The 24,408-nt window shown below is 38.5% G+C and overlaps 1 protein-coding gene across 1 annotated transcript in view; it reads right to left on the reverse strand.

Annotated features, from left to right (window-relative positions):
- LOC126291988 (zinc finger FYVE domain-containing protein 1-like) overlaps positions 1–24,408 on the reverse strand; it is a 97,881-nt gene that overhangs the window by 27,988 nt on the left and 45,485 nt on the right. Inside the window, exons 6-9 of the mRNA XM_049985761.1 lie at positions 19,251–19,388; positions 18,785–18,902; positions 10,321–10,494; positions 7,258–7,420 (exon numbers count right to left, since the gene is read on the reverse strand). Of these exons, the coding sequence (XP_049841718.1) occupies positions 7,258–7,420; positions 10,321–10,494; positions 18,785–18,902; positions 19,251–19,388 (593 nt within the window). The remainder of the gene's footprint in view (positions 1–7,257; positions 7,421–10,320; positions 10,495–18,784; positions 18,903–19,250; positions 19,389–24,408) is intronic.

A 24,408-nucleotide genomic window follows, 5' to 3' on the forward strand; every position in this document is an offset into this window, starting at 1 on the left:
TGAGTGTAATGGGTAGGGGCACTACGAATGTAGTGTGTGGACATTAAGTTGGGAATGTGGGTCTCACAGGGAGCGTGCAAGGGATAAGTCCCTGCAGTCACACTACACTCTGTGCCCTTGGATAGAGTGTCTGCCATGTAAGCAGGAGGTTCCGCATTCAAGTCCTGGTCGGGACACACATTTTCAACTGTCCCCATTGATGTATATCAACGCCTGTCCACAGTGTAGGGTCTTGATTATCATTTTAACTTGGCATACAGTCACTGTAAAGAAACATCTAAGGGGCCAGAGACTGCTGCATAATGTTTGTAAAACAAAGTATACTACAACAGAGTTATGTTGCAAGAAACACATTTGGCTGTCAAGAGATCAATGTGTGAAGTCTTCAATGAAAACTGTAGCAGAATAATGTCAAATGAGCTTTCACAAAACCCAAAGAAATTTTTATCATATGTACAGGCTGTTAGTGGAACCAAAGTTATGGCCCAGTCACTTGCGAATGAGACATGAACTGAAACTGAGGGTAGCAAACTAAAAGCTGAATTTCTTGACTCTGTTGTCAAATGTTCTTTTACAAATAAAAACCCAGGATAATTGCCCCAATTTAATCCTCATACCACTGAGAACACAAGTGAAATAAGTGATAGTGTCATTAGTGTTGAGAAACAGTTGAAATCTTAAAACTGAACAATTTGCTGTGGCCCGATGGAATCCTTATCAGAACCATACTGAATTTGTGGCTGGTTTGCCCTTCCTCCAGAACCCTTGAACAGAAAAACAGAATGACCTCCTCCATGCCAACCAGCACAGTTTCTGAAAACATCAATCGTGCAAAACCCAACTCACATTTTTCTCACATGACATAATCAAAGCTGTGGATCAAGGTAGATACTATATTTGTGTATTTCTGAAAAGCATTTATTCCGTAGCAGAGCTACACTAATTGTCAAAAGTACAGTAGTAGGTTGTATCAAGCGAAATTAGTAACTGTACTAACAATTTTTTGGTAGGGAGGATGCAGCAGGTTAGTGTGGGTGGAGAGTCGTCATCAAAAGTAGAGGTAACTTCCGATGTGCCCCATGGAAGCATGTTGGGTCCCTTGCTGTTCATGTTGTACATTAATGATTTCAAGGACAATATTTATGGCAGCCTCAGGCTATTTGCAGGTGATGCAGCTATCGATTAAGAAGCACTTTCCGAAAGAACCTGCATAAATATTCAGTCAGATGTTAAGATTTCAAAGTGGTTTAGCAATTGGTAACTTACTTTAAATGTTCAGAAATGTAAAACTGTGCCCGTCACAAAATGCAAAAATGCAGTATCGTGTCACTATAATATCAGTGAGTCACAGGTGGAATCAAACTCATACAAATACCTAGGTGTAACACTTTGTAGGGATATGAAATCAGAATGATCACGTAAGCGGGGAAATACAATCAGTCTACAAAGGAGATTGCTTACAAATCACTCACATGATCCGTCCTAGAATATTGCTCAAGTGTGTGGGATCCACAAATATTACAACTAACAGGGGATATTGAATGTATACAGAGAAAGGCAGCATGAATGGTCACAGGTTTGTTTGGCTGTAGGAGAGTGTCACAGATATAGTGAGAACTGAACTGGAAGACTCTTGAAGATCGATGTAAACTACCCCAAGAAAGACTACTTGCAAAATTTCAAGAACTGGCTTAACTGATAACTCTGGAAATGTACTACAACCCACTATGTGTTGCTCACATAAGGACTGTGAGGACAAGATCAGATTAGTTACAGCACACAAAGAGGCATTTAAACAATCATTCTTCCCATGCTCCACACATGAATGGAATGGCAAAAAACCAGTTATGGTATAATGGGACCACTTTGCAGTAATTCGAATATAGGTCGAGATGTAGATATTTGGGTGTTTCTTCCAAATATGTCGCAATTTCCAAGGCTCTGGTTATGATAGGACTTGAGAACACAGGTGTTTTTACTTTATTTCTGAACACAAAGATTTCACAAATATACAGATGTGAGAATGTGGCAGCATTCTTTCATCTCTTGCATCAGAACATGCAACTGCCACTGATCCATCATTGGCTGTGTAGAACCAGTAGCCGACACAGCCCCCCCCCCCCCCCCCCTTTTCCCAACATACATCATGGCAAGCACTGACAACATTGCTACATGAAACAAGTAAGTATGCTACTGACCCCTGTGTCTAAACTTTTACCTTTTGCTGTAGAAATGTATACCAATGTCGAGTGTTTGCCCAACTGCCTAACGTCGAAGTCAAGTGAAATCTGACTGCAAACTGCAGTTTAAACACGGTTGAAGTTAATAAAAACTACATGTTATACATTCCCATGGTTGGCAGCGTGATGAAGTTTTCTTCCCATTCACCACTCCCTTCCCCACATTTACTGTAGTTGTCAGCCAAGATGGTGTCATTGCTAGCCCCTCCAACTCTTCTAAACTCTTCAAAATAAATCTGCAAGTGGCATTAAGTGGGAAAGCTTCACTTGTGAATGTACAATGGCTCCTAATTAATCTATTACACGACATAAGAACCTCAACCTCTTCAGCAATATTTTCATACGCAAACATAAAATGACCACATTTTCTCTGTATGATGAATCTAAGGAAAAATGGCTGGATAAGCACAATACATTAAATCCAATTGTGAGCTGTCTCTGCTAAGACATGCTTGCGACATTGGGTAGTATGCTTTTGTCATTAGCACACATTACAGTTTTTGAACTACCCTTTAAAGTGATTGAAAAGTATTTAGATTAAAGTAGGTCCAATACTGATCCCTGTGGCACTCCACATGTTATTTTCTCCATTATTTTCAAACACTTTCATGTCTGAGACACTGTTAATGAGATCCTCTAATTTCTGTTAAGAAGGTAAGATGCCATCTGAACAAGAAGGGTGCCATTAATGCTGTAACACTTCAGTACATCGACTCAAATTTTGTGATCCACCCACTCAAAGGCTTCAGCAAGCTCACAGAATATACCTTCAGGATCATTTTTCTTGTTTTGCTTTGCTAGAATTTCATTTGTGAGATCTTTTACTGCTTTCTCTGTGGAGAGCCTATCACAAAAGCTAAAATAAAAAGCATTTAAATTCTGCTGACCTAAATGAGCCTGTATTATTCTATAGGCCAATTTTTCAAACACTTTTGAAAATATTGGACGGAATGAGAAACCATGACACTACAACTATGTTTCAGCAGAGTTTAATTAATAATTTTCCTCATGAATACTCTCAGAACCCACTGGAACATAGTCAAATATTATAGGATGTCATTCACTCCATCTCTAAACAAACAACTGGATAAAATAAAAAGCAAAATTAAGGCTATCGTTAACACTGAATGAAACATTCTCAAATTTCCAGCCACGTCGAGTGATTTTTGCCCATGAGGTTTTATCTAAACACTCCTTGGCCATTGTGAAGTGGAATGACTGCTGCTGGGCTGCTGGTATGCCCTTATATACACTAGATGCTGGCTGTGACATCACTGGTGCTGAGGGCATTACCATACATGGGCACACACTCGGCTCCTCGTTCGATGTATGGATACCAGGCTCGCAATCATTGGATCCCGTGCCAAGCTGAGCTGCAGGGCACCATCTTTATTAAGGGTGTGGTCAGGTATTATTATTTTTTAATGAGTTTGTTCACTACATAGTCCTTGAAGCCATTAGTGTGACCCACTACAAAAGTTTTCTAGAGCACACTCTGCTAAAGCAATCTTCAGACCTCTGTAAAAAATACAGCAGTTAAAGAAGCCGCAGGTATCAGAACACCTTGGGTCTACAAAATACATTGTGTTGGCCTTGAGTGCACTATCTAGCAGCCCACCAGCTCCGATTCTACTCTCGCTGCTAATGTTTCTTCTTTCCTCTTTTTAATGTTAAATTATTAATTATAAAATTTAAAAATATTTAAACATTTCAATTTATATACAGAGTAATTAATATTCAATTTAACTCAGATTACTTTAATTTAATATATTTAAATTGCTAATTTAAATAACTGAGTGGAGTTTTGAATGAAAGCAAATATTCTGAAAATTGTAGCAATTAAACACCTGATTTTTATTTATTATTAGAAAGTACCTTACATTTTTTGGTTTATTGTCATCAAGGAAACATTTAAAACATAAATACTGTTCACTCCACACACATTTTATGGAAGTATTTTTTGAACAAGAACATTTTTCCAATATATGCTTCGGTGGAAAACATACTTTATTCAAATTTTTAAATGAAAGTGTTTCCTCTGCCAGTTTTGGTGTATACCAAGCATACTGCCTCACTGAGGTGAAAACAAGGAGCACCAAATGAATGCGGCTTGATAAAATGTATTTTAATTGCATATTCTCTCGACGACGATTCTCAATGTTGTGACAGCAATTCAGGAGCATTATGCAGTCTTTTAAGTAGATTTTTTACTTGGCAATAGACATGTACATCACCCAGCTGAGCAAGGGTAGTACATTTGGGTGGAATGATATTCATAGTATATATTACTTCAACTCTCTCACTGATGAATGTCTCATCATACAGTGTCAAGTCTGCTTTGCCTCCCCACAAATCCATCAATAGAAAGAACTGAAAGTTTCTCAAAGAATTTAGCATAAAGTTCTTTTGTTTGTTTTCCTGACTTGGAGGAAGTAACAACAACAATCTTATATTCTTCTCATTTCTCGACAGCACTAGTAGCTCAAGGACCCAGTTTGCCGGCAGGCTTTTGCATACATAAAAATACATGGTGTAACAGTTTCCGTGAACTGTACAGGACTGTATAAGTGTGGGTGGTTTAGAAGAGAGTGAGTTTTTCACTAATCCAGTGTCCTGTTATATACTGATTCATACTGACATCAGTCTTGTCAGTGTTAATTATGTGATCAAGGCTGAAGTTTGGCATTGTGTGTGTCATCTGGATACAAAACTTCTCTGCTGTTTACGCTGTTTCTTAAAAAGTTGCGACATCATTTCTGAAAGGCGAATGTAGCGATTTTCCACTGTCGCGTTTATGTTTGAAGCTCTTTACCAAGGTATCACTAGCAATAAACTAAAATTTTCCTTACAATTATGGGAACACCACTGCCATTTCCCACAGTTGTTATCTTCTTGTCATTACTTGTTCATATGAGTCTCCTGCACCCTGAAATTTTTTCCATGTTTCAGAACTGATGAATGCAATTTTGTCTTTTCTAGTGTCATTTTGTTCCATTTCTTTCCTCTAAATTTGAAGATAATACTCTTTTTTCCTTCAAGATTGGTAATTGTGCTTTTAATGATGGGAACTTCCATTTTGGATGATCATAAGCAAAACTGATGACTTTCTCCTTATCAGCCAAAGACATAAAATTATGGGAGGAATATTCATTAGGATTGTAACTGCTGTCGTCCAAGTATGTAGGTGAAGAAGGAACCTGTTACAAATAAAATAGGGTGGCATTCAGTAAAATTAAGTGTGTGTGTGTGTGTGTGTGTGTGTGTGTGTGTGTGTGTGTGTGTGTGAGAGAGAGAGAGAGAGAGACCAAATACCCCTTCATAAGGATTTTGTTCGTCATGTTTGGTGTACATCAAATCTTTATCATTTACTGAAATCTTCATTCATAATTTCAATAACCTGCACTGAAATTGCTTGAGTCATAGCTACTGTTCTACAGACACAGGAGGTTTTCTTTATAAATTGACAAAGAATAATTAAAAGCATGTTTTAATTTTTTTTAAATCTTCACCAAATTTTGTAGTTTTGATGTTTTTGGCAATTATTCCACTGGCAGAAAGTTCTTGTCAGGTTTACATTTTTCAATAAACTAATAAACTTTTAAGGAAAAATCACTGCAGACACATAACAAGACACTGTTCACAGCTGTAGAGACCATGACAAAATGCCAGAAAATTGTTGAAATTACATCACAAATGAATCATTTAAAACAATTCCTTTTTAACCATAAACATACACTGGAATGATCAAATAAATAATGTTGTATGGAAAGGAAACCAGGGAGGCTGCATTTTATTGGCAGACCACTTAGAAGATGCAACAGGTCTGCTAAAAACATTACCTACACTACATTTGCCCGTCCTCTTCTAAGAATATCGCTGTGCACTAAGGGATCCACAGTGGATAGGATTGAAGGAGGACATGGATACGGTAATGGTAGTGGGGTGGCAACCATTAAAACAAAGGCATTTTTCACTGCAAGATGTTTTCAAGGAAACTCCATCACCAAAATTCTTCTCTGCAGGTGAAGATAATCTATTGTCACCAACCAATGTAACGAGAAATGATTGAACCACCTGTCAGGCACTTAAGTGTTATTTGCAGAGTAATTATGTACATGCAGATATTAATTTCATGTATATAAACTGATCTGTTTAAACATGTTTAAATTTTATAACATTGCAAAGGGAGGGGTGGAGGTAGCAGCAAGAATCAAACCAGAGTCACCGAATTACCAGTCCATGTGCTTAACCCACGCCACTTACTTCACCACCACCGCCCAAAGATTAATATTTTAAAGATTCAAATGCATCATAGACACCTAACATAAAAATAGAAAGAAGTAAAATAGAAAAGATTGATACATTTTGTTATTTAGTTATCTTAAATAAAGCAGACAAAGAGATGGGAGTATGGAAATCAGAAAAATAAATTCCAACAGTGAAATGTGCTTCCAATCAAGGAGGGCAGTCGGCACAGAATACGAGAGCACGGACAATTTTCGTCAGAACATTTATTTTGAAAGTGCTCATGTATGGCTGTAAAAACTGGGCCCTGCACAAGACAAACAGGAAGTTCAAAGAAGTGATGGAAATGTAGCTGTGGAAAAGGCAGAAAGAAAATGCAATGAAAATTGTTTGAAAGAAACCAATGACTGAAAAAAATATAGTAACTATTCAGAAAAGGCAAATGAAATTCTGAACATTTATTTAGGTGCAATAAGCTTTAGCAAATACAGTCTAAGTAAAAATTTCAGAAAAGAAAATGGATAGAAAATGAAATACGATTTACTGTAGGCAAGACAGTGTCAAAATTAACAAGAAGTAACAAGGGCAACAGAAAATAGAGAAGAATGGTTAAAGTGCCAGTAGATACATAATGTTTACAAGTTCTGTCTGTATTGCAGGACTGTTTCATAGATTTAGTCAGTTTCAACTGCCCTAAACATCAAACATGTAACAGTCTGGATTTACTACACAGGACACAGTGAGGAGCTGCACTTTGCAGATGTTTACATACCTTTACTGTAGCACTCATCACACACCCGGACAGGGTAATGCCAGCCCCGCTCTGGAACCTCCATCTGATGACTTGAGCAGTTCTCACACACCCCCTCACCACACGCCCTGCAGTGATGCTTGGTATCACCCATCTCGAAAAATGTGTGGCAGTTGCTGCAGTCCTGGCGGCACACACAGGTAAGAATATCTTACTAAAATTCAGAGAATACAGACACACAAGGAAAAAGAAATAGGGAAGAGCCACAATGACATCAGTTAACATGCCCTGATATAGCCACCAGCAGGGGAAGTAAACAGGTTCAAAAAGCTTCAAAATTGAGTAAATAAAAGCAAAACTTAAGAAAACATTTGCTGTTATCTGACAAAGGGTAAAACTAATGCTATTGTGGTAATTTTGTAGTATGCTATGGTCAACCTGTTGTTATAAAGGGGGTATTAGTTTTTTTGTTGTCGGCAACACAGTAAGCTGAATTCATAGAAAGCCATAGTTTTGTTTTGTATTTCTGCACTTTTTGTTGACTCCAAAATTATAAATGTAAGTAGTAGACTACATTAACTCATACAGTTACAATACTCTATTTCTTATACAGAAGATGTGGGAAGATGTACTTCCACTGAAGATGTAGGAAGACACACAAAATTCAAACTTTCATAATTTTTTTAATTTTTGTGCAACAATTTTTCCTGAGGTTGTATCATGTTTTTAGAATGTAGGGAATAAATACAAAAAAAGATTTTTGTTGTTTTGATTCCCCCTAAATTCACTTATTCAAATTTATATGTTCAATCGTCATAATGAAAAAAAAAAAAAAAAAAAAAAAGTCTTTAGCCCAACGAAGTATATTCTGCTGATCCATAAACCAAGGTAAGTTATTAGACATATCTCGTAATACTCATGGATGTAAAGTTTAAAATTCAAAACTGTTTCTATTCATTCTGTGTACATGCAGATGTGCTTTAGCACAGATTTCTATTTAATCGAACAAAGGCACCATATGGTGAAGCACATTACAGTCAAAATCAGTGATTATAATATTTTTACTTCAGTAAATAAAGTTGAAGGGAAAGATATTAAGTTTTGTTGATCACAGACAGTTTTCACACACCCCATGGGAGAAAAGTCATTCACATTAGTTTTTCAGAACACAGCGGTATATATGTAGTCACAAATTTCACTATAGTGTTTTTTTTCCCTTTTAATTCACTCATGGTTTACTGTTCTTGCTTAATATTGCATTTCTGAAGAGTTCACATTTCATACATTTAATTTTATGAGATGCTCTGCTCTCAGCCACCTAACAAACTAAGTTTTCTGTTGTCAGATAGTTGCAAATGTAAAATCTCTTTTGTATTATTGTTTTACAGCAAAACCAAAACATGGTGAAAATAAGATGATGTTGACATTTCTTGCAAAATTTGTGGTGTGTATGCAGAGTGAAGGTGTTCTGCATCAATGGCACCGTTTTCATTATTACAGAAATTGTCTATCATCTCTAGGCAGCAACTAGTAAAAATCCATGAAAATCTGTATTTCACTATATTTCATTCACTGGACAACTTTCCTCAGATGTGTGTGTTTAGAATGAAACTGCACCTAAATAACTGGAGTGCCAGAATTTTGGTGCTTGTTGAGTTCCAAAACTCCTTTTTCATAACCAAAAAACTCAACCAACAGCATTCATTCATACCACCCTGTCCAAAAAAACCAAAAAGAATTCCAAACTCCCTCAGGCCAGAAAGTTATGGCTATCATTTGGTGATACGCTAAAGGAATCTCATTTGTGGTACAAAGCAGGCTAATGAATTCTGAAGCCTACTGTGAGACATTTAGAAAATGGAAGCAAGTCATTCAGATCATAATCTCTTGACTACCACTGTTGTGTTTTTGCACAACAATGTTTGGCCACAAATTGCCTAGAAAATGTAATAACTTCTATATCAGGTCATATCAGATATTTCTGAAGATCTACTGAACATCAAGACTTGCCGAGCACATGAAATGTTGCTTTGCTCCCAACATTTTGAATCTGATGAAAAACTTCAAGCTGCTGCCAGAAGGTGGCTGCCATCTCGGACAGACGAATTTCATTCAGAGGGTACTTTATGATTAATTAAGGCACTCAAATATGAATAATGATTATGTACAGCAGTAATACAAAAGTGTAGTTCTAAAATGGTTTTAATAAATTTTCTTCAGTTTCCCAGTATTTTATTTATAGTCGAAAAGAGATTACTATCAATATAGTACATAAATTAAATGTTTGAAATTTTTATCACTGAAGTCAAGAACAAAAGACAGCATATTTTCTTGGTTGCAGAAGTCAACAACAAAAGACAGCATATTTGCTTAGTTGCAGTATACTTTTACAATATGCTATTTGATTTAACATGTTTTCAATGTGCACATGGAGGAATTTGGAACTTCTGTTTTAATTGTTACTTTCCTCAATGCTATCCTGTGATTCACAGAATTCCAAAAATTCCATTCTATCTTGTAAAGAACTGTATGAAACTCAATATTTCTGAATGATAGGTTATTTACAAAAAATCAACCAATAATTGAACCAACAGTATATGTACAATTACTTATGTTAATGGACTGCATTGTATTGCTTGCAACATCAGCAAAGAGAACTATTGCTACTGTACAAAAAAAAGTGAGAAAATAATTTACATCAACTAAGAATGCAGTGGACCCAGTGTCAAATCCTGTGTTCTACCAGCAGTGATTTATCTGCAATTGGAACAATATTCCTTATCCAAACTGACGGAGCTATGTAAAACATTCTTTACTCATATTAGTTGAATGTAAGTTATTCATTATGCTTTTGCAATTGTTTAAGTTCCTTCAAAAGAATGTTGCGGCTTACACAGCAATGTCTTTGACAGTTCACAGAAAATTGCAGCTCATAACATTTTACACAAATGACTGCCTGTTATCCTTATGGAGTGTACAGAGAAGTCTGCAATAATTAACACATACAAAGAAATCTGTCCGACCAAAGCTCCAGAAAGTATGAGGCTCATGTGAATGATGGCCACATTAAGAACAACTGCTTACCTTTATTTCATTGTTAGGCTTCCAATAGCGTGGAGCAATCTGGTCTGTGACCCAGGAGGAGAGGAGCCGGGTAGGCGGTGACCCGACACTCGCCACTGCTTCCGATATGTAGTTGACACCATCGAGGACTTTGCGGGCGGCATTCTGTGTGCCGATGAGGTTACCACCTGTACCCTGCCAATGAGACTTCTGTTACTACACACTAAGACAATTGACACTTCATTCCTGTGCGCAAGTTCAATTGTGTGCACAATACTCTCAGTTGCTTGTCTCTCTCTCTCTCTCTCTCTCTCTCTCTCTCTCTCTCTCTCTCTCACACACACACACACACACACACACACACACACTCACTCACACACTCACACACTCACACACACACACACACACACACACACGAGGGTCACCAAGAAAGTGATACTGCACATTCTTTTTTCTTTCACGATTATTTATACCATCTAATAAAAATCACACAATGAATGAATGATGTTTTATCCACACACCCTATTTCCCCACATTAATCTCATTCTGGCGTACGGCCTTTCTTTGGCAACAGTCAAAGGCACGTATGCCATATCGGTAACAGTCCTTGCTCTGGTCACGAAGCCGTTTTCCCACTGTGTATTTCTCAAAATGTCTTGCACGAATGTTATCCCCTAATGGAAGTCCTAGGGAACTAGGTCAAGGGTGTAGAGTGGGTGGGATAGTGCTAATCAACCCTGTTTAGTAACGCTCACACTTCTGATTATCCAACTGTGTGGATAATTGATTCAACACTTCTTTTGCTGACTGACAGCAGCAATGACAACTGTTAAGTCATAAAGCGTTGAGTCTTGTGAATGAGAACATCAGCATGCTGCACTGTGTCTAGTGTGACAGCTGCAAAGTCTCCCCAACTTGCTGCAAACGGTGGAACTCCATCAAACTGCCTTCTGGTGGCTTCACCGTCTGCGTGCAGTAACCGAACGCCTTCCTGTCAACAGCTCATGCTCCATACACTTCACACAAATGTTTCAACAATGGCATGCTGTTTGTAATGCATGTCATTTACAGATGACATTTTGAAACACTGCAGCAGCTACATTATTAGAGGAAATGGAAATTTTGTGCACACACTTAGGAAACATCAAAGAATTCACACTTTGTGCTCCTCATTTGCAAAATTGTTGACAGTTGAAAAAAAAAGTAGACCATTACTGTCTGGAAGATCCTTGTACCTGGGGGCTTATACTACTATAATTTACATAACCTTGAAAAATTAGAAACTTAAATGATACAAGATTTTAAAGTTCAACAGATAATTTTCATGATTCATATTCCTTCTGCATCTGCTGCCAGGCACGTACAGCACAATTCATTGCCAATTCAGTGCCACCTGTGTTGTCCACCTGGCTTGTTCTGTTCACTTGTAGTGATTGCTTTTTCTAGTGCTCATTTTTTGTTTCCCTTTTTATGTTTAAATGAACAACGTGCAGCTGTGAAATTTTGCTTTCTACTTGGTAAAAGTGCTGCTGAAACAGTTTTAATGTTGAAAAAAAGCTTACCAAGATGACACTTTGGGAAAACCTCAAGTGTACTAATTGTTGGCTTGATTTAAAAATGGCAACATATCGATCGATGACAGACCTCATTCCGGACATCCATCAACTGCCCGATTCGAAGAAAATATTGAAAAAATTCGAGATCTGGTGTTCACAGACCGTCAACAGACAACTGATCACCTGTCTGAGATTAGTGGGTTATCTTGGAGCTCGGTTCAGCAAACTGTAACATAAGATTTCTTCTACCATGACAATGCACCTGCACACGCAACTGTCTCTGTTTTGGCTTAAAGTGGCATGGTTCTGCTGCCCCATGCACTTTACTTGCCTGACCTGGCCTTGTGCGATTTTTTCATATTTGCAGACATAAAAAAAATGGCATGAAAGGACACCAATTTCACAACACTGAAGAACCCAAGGAAAAAAAATGAGGGAAGAGCTGTCAGCCATTTTTAAAGATTACCACAAAAAGTGTTTTGAACAGTGGAAGCACTGATGGAACAAATATATTAGTTGTAATGGAGAACATTTTGAGGAGGATAAGGTGGTTTTGTAAACAATTTAAAAATATAAAGCTTTTAAAAAATAATTCCAGTTTTTTTTGTAACCCTTGTATGTAGTTGAAAATACACAAATGGTCTGTGATTTTAGTTTTGTAAAATTGTGGGTGGTAGGTTCGAGTCTTTGGTTTGGGTAGATGTAACTGATGAAAAAGACCAATTGTAATACATTCTATCACAAAATGACTACTTCTTAATGACTACAATACATATGAACTGACCAAAAAAAGACTTCTGTATCCTATAAATGCAGTTACACACTGCTACAAGTTGTTTCAAACATTTAACACCTGACTAAATTCACTGAAGGAAGGCATATTCATTCAACACAATGCTGTCATCTAGAGGCATTACAACAAAATGAACAGGACCTGCAACAGCTCTTGCAATGTCTCAGTAAATTGTGGAAAGTAAAATTAGCATAGCTTAGACTCATTTACAAAACACTCCATATATCAATTCCTCCAGAATAATTTCTGACTAAGGGAGAAGGTAATAACAGGCAATTAGGCATTTCATCAACAAGTGAGATTTTGAACAGTTAAATAGTCCACTTGAGAGAGATTTCACTGAATACTGAAGGTCTGCTTTGTGTAGCTGGTATGTTAATTCATTCATAAGGATCTGGCAGCATTATGGTAATATTTCTTTACACCAAATAAACACATGAGTGAGTAGATAAATATGTTACATGTATTGAAGAAGACAAGTGCCTCCCTATCCACCATTTGCTGAAAGGGGCACAACTTGGTCAGGACTAACAACTTCATTATGTGATACAGCCATTCACTTCTTACATCGAACAGGGTGATCAATTGTTAATGCTACCGCTTTTGTGGCATGCAGCTGGCCCAGGAGACCGGCTGCTGTACCCGTAGCATGGGTTACAGGATGTCCGCAGTAAGCATAGTACAGCTTGTGGCATGAGTTATTTCTAGCATATAAACAAAACAAACACTTAAAAAAAAGAAAATAAATCACCCATTTATTAAGTAATAAGAAGCTGGAACTGCCTCCCTTCATTGATCCAGTATTTCTGACTCCTACCTAGGAAACTGCTCATTAAACTCTACAGTTCCCTCTGAGAATGGCAGCAAGTTCTTGAATAATGTCAGTTTTAAATTCATCCAAAGTGTGTGGATTTGATTTGTAAACTTTCTCTTTTAATGTTTCCAGAGACAAAAATTGCAGAGGGTTAAATTTAAACTGGGGGAACAAGAAGGCTGTATATTGCTAGTGATATCTATGTTGAAACAAATCACGAATTTCCTGTAATGGGAAGTTGGCTTATGTGCCATTGCAGAGCAGTGCTGAAATATCATAAAAGAAAATTCTCTCTCAGTTAATTGTTTTCTTTCTCTCTTTCTCTCTCTCTCTCTCTCTCTCTCTCTCTCTCTCTCTCTCTCTCTCTCTCTCTCTCTCACTCACTCACTCACCTGATAAATGTTTCCAGGAAAGAAAAAAAAAAACCGCCAACAATTATTCTCTCACCACTAACAGTGTAACACACGCCTATGTTTTGATCAAGCAGAGGAGCCTCCTGTATTACGTTAGGCTTTTCAGAATTCCAGTAATGGTAATTTTGTGAATTAACATACCACTTACGTGGACCCATGATCCGTCTGAAAATGAAGTTAGCTGAGAGTCAATTTCTTCGGCATGCACCCTGCTCTAAATACATTCAATAAACCACATCATTTTGCAGATTCACCTAGTTTAATTTATTGTGCTGCAGTAATTTTATACAGCGGTAACTTCAATAACTTTAGCACCCATTTGAACACAGTCAAAGGAAATCCCATTTGATTTTCTAGGAATCTTTTCCAGAGCATGCCCATTGTTATCGAGAGTTTATTCTGCGAGTACTGGATGTGGTTGCCATGTCTCCTGTCAAGAACACTTCTCATTTCCTAAAATTTAATTATCAATAAATGAATCTTACTCGGATTAGGAACATGAACATCTGGAAATTCTTCTTGAAATAATCTCCTTACAGCACATGCTGATTCTGTATGCACATATGAAATACACATTAATACTTCGAGTGGGATAGAGTACTTATATTTCACCATTTCCCTGTAAACACTTTCATTCAATTCACTGTATTCTGTCACATAAGAAACATGTTAGTATCCCAACAATTCTACACAAACAAAGACCATGCAGAAGGAGGGGAAATATACTCCCCATCACTAGTTGGGTACCAGTAAAGCAAAAAAAATGCATACCAGGCAGTTGCATTAAGGACTGATCACCCTGTGTTATTTGGAAGTTAGTTTGTGACTGAGTCGTAGTACAGTTGCTCCTACTCTTAAATGTCGGTTCACAGTGACAAATCAAAGATACCTTCACCTTTGTTACTCAGATACATTTGCACAGTGTTCACCTTTACCTCTGGGTTCATGGTAAATTGGAATGTAATTCACTTGCTGTTGTATAATGATATTTAAAGAGAGGTGGGGGCAAGGGAGGTGGAAGGCATTTGATTGTTTTCACAGTTGTCTAATGAACAAAATATGTACTTACAGTATGCTGAATTAACTTTGGGATTGGATTGAGGACATCCAAGTAGATATATCTCTGCACATCCTTCTTAATGGATGCAAATATTAGATATGTAAGTAAGGTCAGGCCAACTCCAAACAGCGATACAGCTAGTACTGTTCACTTTCCAAACAAATCGATCATACTGCACAAAAGGACCCACTACTTTTTGATTACACGATTGCCAATCAATCCCTGGGAAGGGTCTTTACTGCAAAATAACTGTGTGTATGGACTACGAAGAATTTAAGGTGAGATAATAACATAAAAGTATATGAAAGGCAGATGCCACACTGAGGTTCACTGAAAGAGTCCTATGCAACTGTAACACATCCACCTAAATGGTAGATGACAGATTACATTGATACTTAATGTTTTGCTTGTCGCTCTTCATCCACATTCATACTTTACAAACCACCTAACAGTGCATGACGGAGGATAATTTCCACTGCGGTACTTATTACGATTTCTTGCTGTTCCACTCACATGTAGAACACAAGAAGAATGACTGCTCATCTAATACCTCTGAAAGTGCTGTGATAAGTCTGAATCATTCTTAAGTTCTCTATGGAAGTATATTCTTAGGTTCCTCACTTAATACTGCTTCCTGAAACTTTGTAAGAATGCTTATATGGGACTCACACACATGAATAATATTCTAGGACAGGTTTGTTAGCAGACTCCTTTGGAAACTGGTGGTATTTTTCCAGTGTCCTACCAATGAGTGTGCCATCTGCTTTACCTAAAACTGAGCCTATGTGATTGTTCTATTTCATATCTCTACAAACAGTTGCGTCCAGATATTTGTACAAGTTAGACCACTCAACAGATCAATACTTCCTGATCTACACTGGCTCGGAAGTGAGCGCCATTCCCATGGAAAACCCACCAATGGAACTTACAATACCAGCTGTCTGATAATGCATGGCAAACGATTCTCACATAAACTTTTTCAGAAGTGTGAAGTGGCTGCGGACCTCGGAATAGGCAAGAAATTCCTGTGGCATTTTTTGGTCATGGTCATTCAAGAACCGATCCCTTGGGTATGGATTTTTTTACATCACTTTCATCCCTCCCCAGATCCAACATGACATTTCCTCAGGCAAACCAGTTGCGGGGAGTCAATACCTCATCACAACATCCATAGGTGGTTCCTTCAGCAACTATTCAGACAGCAACCACGTAAACAGAGCTATTCTAACAGCAACCATGTAAACGTCAACAGACGACACAGACATATAGTCAGGGCAAACTGCACTGCAGCACTCACCACAGAAACTGGTCAGTATGGTAAATGTTGCTAACACAGTGCGTGCATCCCCCACATAGACAGAGTGAGGTGGCGCAGTGGTAACACACTGGACTCGCATTCAGGAGGACGACAGTTCAATCCTGCGTCCGGCCACCCTGATTTAGGTTTTCCGTGATATCCCTAAATCGCTCCAGGCAAATGCTGGGATGGTTCCTTTGAAAGGGCACGGCCGACTTCCTTCCCCATCCTTCCCTAATCCGATGAGACTGATGACCTCGCTGTTTGGTCTCTTCCCCCAAACAATCCAAAATACAAATCCCCCACATATACTGCTCCCCCATCCTGTGCATGTGTTTTCCCTTGAAAATGCAAAAAATGGCTCAAATGGCTCTGAGCACTATGGAACTTAACTTCTGGGGTCATCAGTCCCCCCCTGACAATGCACTGACATTTAAGCCACAAGGTGTTGTGCATGAGATTGTGAACACACACACACACACACACACACACACACACACTCTCTCTCTCTCTCTCTCTCTCTCTCTCTCTCTCTCTCTCTCTCTCTCTCTCTCTCTCTCTCTTTTTACAATCCTCACTTATGTAAGTCAATTGTGAAGAGGAGCAGAGTCAGTTTTTCATATCCAAAGAGCAAAGTTTTTTCAACCAAAAATGGCGCTATGTCCAGGAATTTACTGTTTCCCCTGATATAAGTCATGAATGGTACATTTACTGAGACAGTTAGCACAGGTCAGGTGATTTTCCATGTCATGATATTCCCTACAATCACTTCAGTCACTACATTCATCTGCAAGGTCTTTCTTGGTCAGGTTTATCTTCATTCAGGCTACGCCCATTCTGAGTTGCTTCAGGCTTCTACTTCACGTTCCCACTGCTGACCATCTCCTCTAGTGGAGGTAGTTGTTTGGATGTTTGCAAAGTTCTTTTTTCAGGAACCTTTTCTAGGATTTTAGTCTTGCAACCCTACATGGAGTGGTGACCATTGAAAAGTATGTGTGAGCTCCTCAGTATTCCACGACCGGCTCTTTGGAACTCGCGGTGCACAAATCAGGTTGTTTTGTATAGTTTATTGAGGTTTTCACTAAACCAGTTGTTAATAATCATGTTTCATTTAAGTTTTAAGTTGATGTTTTGGCAAGTTTTGGACCGGACTGCACTGGGTAGGCATATTCTGCTGTGGAGAAGGCACTGAAGTGTGTGTAACACTGACAGGTCCAGGATATAGGTGCTGACTTGTGCCTTTCAGGGATTTGGTTTAAGGGAAACTTCCCAGCAGGATTCTGACACAGTTGTTAGAGTGTGTTCCAAGTTTTGGTCTACATCCTCAAAACTGCCATAGCTGCTCCTGTACAGGAAGCAGGTCATGTAACACGTGTTATTTGGAATTGTTTGGAAGACATATAGCAGTTGGCACACCTAAGAATATCGTTAATGATCGTTGGCCACTAATAGGTCTCTTAGATTATCTCAAACTGCACTTTAAGAGAAGCTAATTTTTTTTTAAAGTTGCCGGTAAGTTGAGATGTAAATGGTCATGTAACTTTCAATGCATAAATGCATTTCTGGATGGCGAATCCATAGTTAGAAATCTCTGCCACAATTTATGAATACACAGTCCTGAGTTTCATCTGCCTTCAACCTTGCAAGTGTACTGAAATTCCACCTTGCTCAGCATTTGAACATTTAATTCAGCATGCTGTCGCCAGCAGTTTCTATATGAGGCATGGCAACTGAAGCTGGGCCTTGTTGCCGATGTTCCCGTCCTTCACGTGAAGTCCTACTCTGTAATGAGACAGTGTTGGATTGAATAGTAAACCACTGTGATGGTTCTCCTAATTTCATGTTTTGCTGGCACGTGAAATCAATTACAATAATATTTGGAAAGTATTATCATGTGCAGTGGTAATGTGTACTCAATCATGAATCATAATCAAGACGTGTGACGGTATATTGAGAATCTTCAATAAAATTACCAGACTGAACTGTGCCTCTGGCACTGAAACATTCTAACAGTGTGTTACCAGAAATTTAATGTTCATTTTGTTACTAGATCACAAAATAGTAAGATCATACATGTTCAATAATGAACGATCAATAATTTGCAACGGCCCCTCATGTATGAGTGTCTAATGTAACAGTAATTTTTTTCGTTGAAGTGTTATCAGAATTCACTCAAGTACATTTCTGAATTTATGGTGTGTTATTTGATACTTGCCCTGCTGTCTATGTAGTTAGAACCTTCTGCTGTGCAGACAGCCTGTGAACCATCAAATGTTGACTGACTGTGTGTTGTGTTATGATCAAGCATTAAAGAACATGTAACATCCCAACTTTCAATTTATAATGAACAATATATGGGTATACACAACACTGAATATTGTAGCAGAGCAACACCCACGTTGCTACACAGGTCCGTACTACATTCCAATGTGGCCTCCGTCAGTTTTCCTCAGAAATGACGACTCAATGCCATCAAAACAATTTATCTACTCCTGCTATCTTTCTCCTCCCTCACAAAAACCTACACAGCAATACTTGGAAAGGCAACTCACCCCAGGCCACACGTGCCGTATCTCTGTGCGAACTGCCGCATCCTCCGGATTCTTGTTTCCGTACCAGAACTGCCTGCTCCTGTAGATCTCTCCACAATTTGGGCATTCTATCACATACCTGTCAACACACAGCATCACCTGTCAGCTATATGCACTATATGACTACAAAGTGCCTGACCTCTGAAATATACTCAACTAGATGCAGGCACAATTTATTTAATTTAATGGAAAAAATCAACTATTTTCATGATACATTGCTATTTACTGAATCTACCACAAGAAAGGAATGAAATGTACTCAGAGAGTGACCTGAGATTGTACAAGAAGGCAGTAGAAATGTTTAAACTATATCCTTGAGGCATGACATTCTCAGTCTCAACAGTTTCTGTTATATGAGTACTGTTGTGTACAGGGATGGACTGGAAAGAGAGATTTGACAGCAAGGCAATTAATGAAAGTGCCGTACCCAGACCATGCATATTTTGCTAATCCAAACCACGACGTGTCCGATGTGGATGTGAGGCAGGGGGTCACAATAACTTCCATCCCATTGCCATAGCATATCTTGCAGATGTACTGGCAGTTCTCATACTGGTGCTGAAACCTGCAACACAGCAAAATAAAAGTTACACAATTTCCTCACTTTGCACATACACATCACACTTTTTAATTTTCCATCGTCAACAACATTTTTACACACAAGAAAAAGAATGAAGATGTATTCACTGGAGATATTTCCACATAGGAAGTAAGTTATGCTGCATCAAACAAAAAATTCGACTGAGAAAGTTATGAAATTTACAGACACAAATACTGATCCATAGTTATCATCAAATGGCACAGTTCCTAGTACTGCTAAAAGATACATTAAAGAATAAAATGTGAACCCTAGCATTTCAAACTAAATGTACCTTCTTTATTGAGAAAAGTGGAATTTGTCAGGGAAAGTTAGAGAGGAGATGTGTGGGTGAGAGGTCGCAGAGACTTTAGGTCAAATGGGACGCACATGTCTGGAAAGCGTGTGTGTGTGTGTGTGTGTGTGTGTGTGTGTGTGTCCAATACAGAAGGCTTTTCGGGCAAAAGCTTACTTGTGTAGCAGTCTTTTTGTTGTGCCTGTCTGTGACTCAATATCTCTACTTCATGGTGACTAGCAATTTAAGCTTTTCACAATATTGTCATTATTCCATTCTGGATTTTCTACTGACAAAGCATTACTCGTTGCATCTTTTCATACTGGCGGTGAACCTCTTGCGACATCTAACGGTCAATTCTGTGTTACATAGGAGTTTCTGGACATGTATGATCAGGCAGTGCTTCTCTCCTTTCATTAGCTTCCTTGTATGGTACTGTGACCAATATGCAGGCTCTCCAAGGTCTACGCAATCACCTAACATCACTATCTAAAAGCTTTGAATCAAGAGACACACCTATAACATAGTGGACTGGTGCAGGTGAAGAAGATGGCACAGATTAATGTTGTAACGAGAAAGATCTTGGGAAAAAAAGGGGGGGATGTTACTGATAATAATTGTAAAATGCAGGTAAAAAATGTTGTACACAATTGTGTGTGGTCACGTCAAGAGCTCATTACAAAAACATACCAAACACTGCACAATGAAGTCAACACCTTAAAAATAAATACATGTGAGTGAAAGATGTGCAAATTTAGAGAAACAACTGCCTCTTAAGGATTGTTGTCATTTGAGCAGTTCGGATGTACACGGTGCCGACCTACAAATAGTGCCTCACTATGTGTTGGGTGAAATAAAACAAAGTGCAAACGTATTGAGTGTCACAAACAAATTTGCTGCTCTCGGACACAAAGGAAAATGCAGCAAAATGAACAATGATAAAAGTGCCACTAGAAGTGAACGACAGAATGAAAATGTGAAAAATGAGCAATTCCATTATCGATACTACAAATATCTCTACGAAAAATGACCCAAAAACACATGCAAGAAGTGTAAATTACTACGAACTATTCACTGGGAAGATAGAAACAAAATTCAATGTATATGGAGACAACCACAACCTTTTTCAGGAACTAAGAAGCATTAGTAAAACACTGGCAGTGACAGGTACGATTAGGCCAGGTGCTGATACGAAACAAGTGATGAGAAATATCATGAAACATGATTATGCAAAACAGGGCAAAGTAATTATTTGTGTTAGAGCAAACGACATTTCCAACAACACAGCCACAATCATATTTGAACAGCTCTTGAGACATCTATTACTTCTAACTAATACAAATACCATACTTGTAAACTTTTGCCACAGACATGACCTGCCAGAATCCTGACCAGTAAACAACAAAATTCACAGAATAAATGAAAAACTTAAAAACACATGTAAGACGTTCACTAATGTTATATTAACAGATGTCCGCTCTCTTGACAGAGCCTGTTTTACCAGACACGGACTTCACTTGAATAGTAAAGGAAAAAGCACATCACAGAAATTGATAAGTGAAGCAATTAAACGCAAATCCCAAAAGACAGACAGTGTTCTGGTACTGTATGAACAGCATGCAGAACCTGCTACTGAACCGACAGCAGCAAACATTCCAGCAGACTGCAACACAACTGCAGATACAGTCACATCAGCAGCCAATAGGAAGGGTAGTGCTGTCACTAGTTCTATCACAAGCAGGAAAGTTTTTTTTATCATTGACAACAAAACTTGGACAAAACAAAATTATCTTCCGGTACTCACACAGGATAAATGACCATCAAAATGTGTTGAGAAATATCAGATATAGAGACAAATAGCTCCCACAGGAACACAGATAGGGGCAAACTACTCATGTTTCTAAAAATTAACATATGTTACATTAGACATAAGCTTTTAGAAATAGAACATTTGCGTAGTAATCAGCATGTTGATATCATTTGTGTATCTGAGCACTCTTTAACCCAAGATTAAGTAAATACATTTGTTCCCCAAGGGTATGTTGTTGCAGACACAATGAGTAGAAAACAGAGAAAGAATGGAGGGGTTGGAATTTTAGTCTAAAGAGGACTACAATTTACCAGAATTGATTTATCTACATATCACTCGGAACTGGATGGGGAGTTTAGTTGTGTAAAACTACAGAATGAAAATATAGTTGTAGTTAATCTGTATAGGTGTCCAGATGGAGATGTAAAAAAACACCAACAAGACAAAAATTGACATATGTGAGTGTGCTACACATAAGAACACCTGCATAGACAATATTACAGTGAATTTTCATATGGAAGACTTCACAGTCAGACTTGCATATCATGAGCCTTTACTCCTCGCACTTTATAAGAGGCAATCAATTAAAATTGAAGAACCTAAAGTGGTACTGGTAAGACAGCAAAAAATAAAAGGCTGAACTGATTTTCTGAAGAACTTGTGGAAGTCACAGAAAACATGCTCATACTGTATCTGTATGAGCATGCCAGTACCCAAAGGACAGAACAGAGAGAGAACATTTAAAGCTCCTATCTTAAAAGAAAAAAATTCTGCAAAGCTAAGCTCCTCATGGGAAAAAAACTGGTAGTGGAAAACTATAACTAAAAGGCCCTCAATAAATGTAAGGCTGCACGACAAATAATAAAACAAGGTGACACACCAAAATGCACACAAGCAGCTCTGCTAGATCCCAAAGAATTAAATCACTACTTCTAAATCTCAGTTAAAGAAATAGAAAGCAATATTAAAGCAACGAGTTCATCGCCAATGGACCTGACTGAAGCTCCACTGCCACGTGATGAGGTATTTCAATGGAGTACTATCACATCTGCTGATATTATAACAGCTGTAACCAGATTTTCAAATTCTTTAGATATGGTCTGCTACTGGTCGTTGAATTACATCAATAAAGAGATGATACACTCAATCTCTACACCATTAGCTTTTTTTACATGTGTGTGTAGAATTTGGAGTACTTCTGGAATCACGTTATCAAAAGTTATCCCAATTTTTAAAAATGGGGACAAACAACTTCCTCAAAGCTTAAGAGCAATCTCAATTGTGCCAATATTTTCTAAGACATTTGAGGCACTGCTACATACACAAACAAGCAGCTGCTTTGAAAACACAATCTCCTATGTAACAATCAGTTTGGTTTTCGTTGAAAATTGTGGATCAAATTTTAGCACCCCCTGAAGAGAAAAACATGGTATCCCTGCTACACTGAAGCACCAAAGAAATTGGTATAGGCAATGCACATTCGAACACAGAGAGGTGTAAACAGGGAGAATATGGCACTGACAAGACAACAAGTGTCTGGCATAGTTGTTAGATTGGTCACTGCTGCTACAATGGCAGGTTATCATGATTTAGCCGAGTTTGAATGTGGTGTTATAGTTGGCGCATGAGTGATGGGAAACGGTGTCACTGAGGTGAGATGAAGTGGGGATTTTCCCGTACAACCAAGCCAGAAATGTGCGTGAATATCAGGAATCCAGTAAAACATCAAATCTCCAACATTGCTGCGGCTAGAAAAAAATCCTGCAAGAATGGGACCAATGATGACTGAAGAGAATGGTTCAGCTTGACAGAAGGTTCAACCCTTCTGCAAATTGCTGCAGATTGCAATGCTGGGCCATCAACAAATCTCAGTGTGCGAACCTTATATGGAGTTTCGGAGCCAAAGGCCCACTCGTGTAACTTGATGACTGCATGACAAAAAGCTTTACACCTCACCTAGGCCAGTCAACACCAACATTGTACCATTGAAGACTAGAAACATGTTGTCTGGTCAGATGAATCTCATTTAAAATTGTATCGAGCGGATGGACGTCATGAATCCATGGACCTGGCATGTCAGCAGGGGACTGTTCAAGCTGGTGGAGGCTCTGTAAGGGTGTGAGGCGTGTGCAGCCGGAGTTATATGGGACCCCTGATACATCTAGATACGACTGACAGGTGACACATACGTAAGCTTCCTGTCTGATCACCTGCATCCATCATGTCCATTGTGCATTCCAACGGACTTGGGGAATTCCAGCAGGCCAATGCGACATCCCACATGTCCAGAATTGCTACAGATTGGCTCCAGGAACATTCTTCTGAGTTTAAATACTTCTGCTGCCCATCAAACCCCCCAGACATGAACATTATTGAACATATCTGAGATGCCTTGCAACATGCTGTTCAGAAGAGATCTCCACCCCCTTGTACTCTTACGGATTTATGGATATCACTGCTAGATCCATGCTGTCAATTCCCTCTAGCACTACTTCAGACATTACCATATTAACTCGAATCTAAGCCGCACTTTTTTTCCAGTTTTTGTAATCCAAAAAACCGCCTGCGGCTTAGAATCGAGTGCAAAGTAAGCAGAAGTTCTGAAAAATGTTGGTAGGTGCCACCACAACTAAGTTCTGCCGTCGAATATATGTAGCGCTACACAGGCATGCTTTGGAGGCACAAAGATAAATACTGGCGCCAAAACCTCTGCATCAGTAAATCAATTATAAAAAAGGGTGGAAGACGAGCTTTTTTCTCCACCCCGAGTTTAGACCACCGCATTTTCGTACTTTATCCAACGAAGTAAATACAAATTCCGTACTGTTCATCTTCGAATGTAGCAGTATTTCAATGTACTATGAAAATCCGACTGGCAAGACTGTTGGGATGTTTGTCAATAT

Source organism: Schistocerca gregaria, chromosome 9 (genome assembly GCF_023897955.1).
Source record: "Schistocerca gregaria isolate iqSchGreg1 chromosome 9, iqSchGreg1.2, whole genome shotgun sequence".
NCBI classification, from domain to species: Eukaryota; Metazoa; Arthropoda; class Insecta; order Orthoptera; family Acrididae; genus Schistocerca; species Schistocerca gregaria.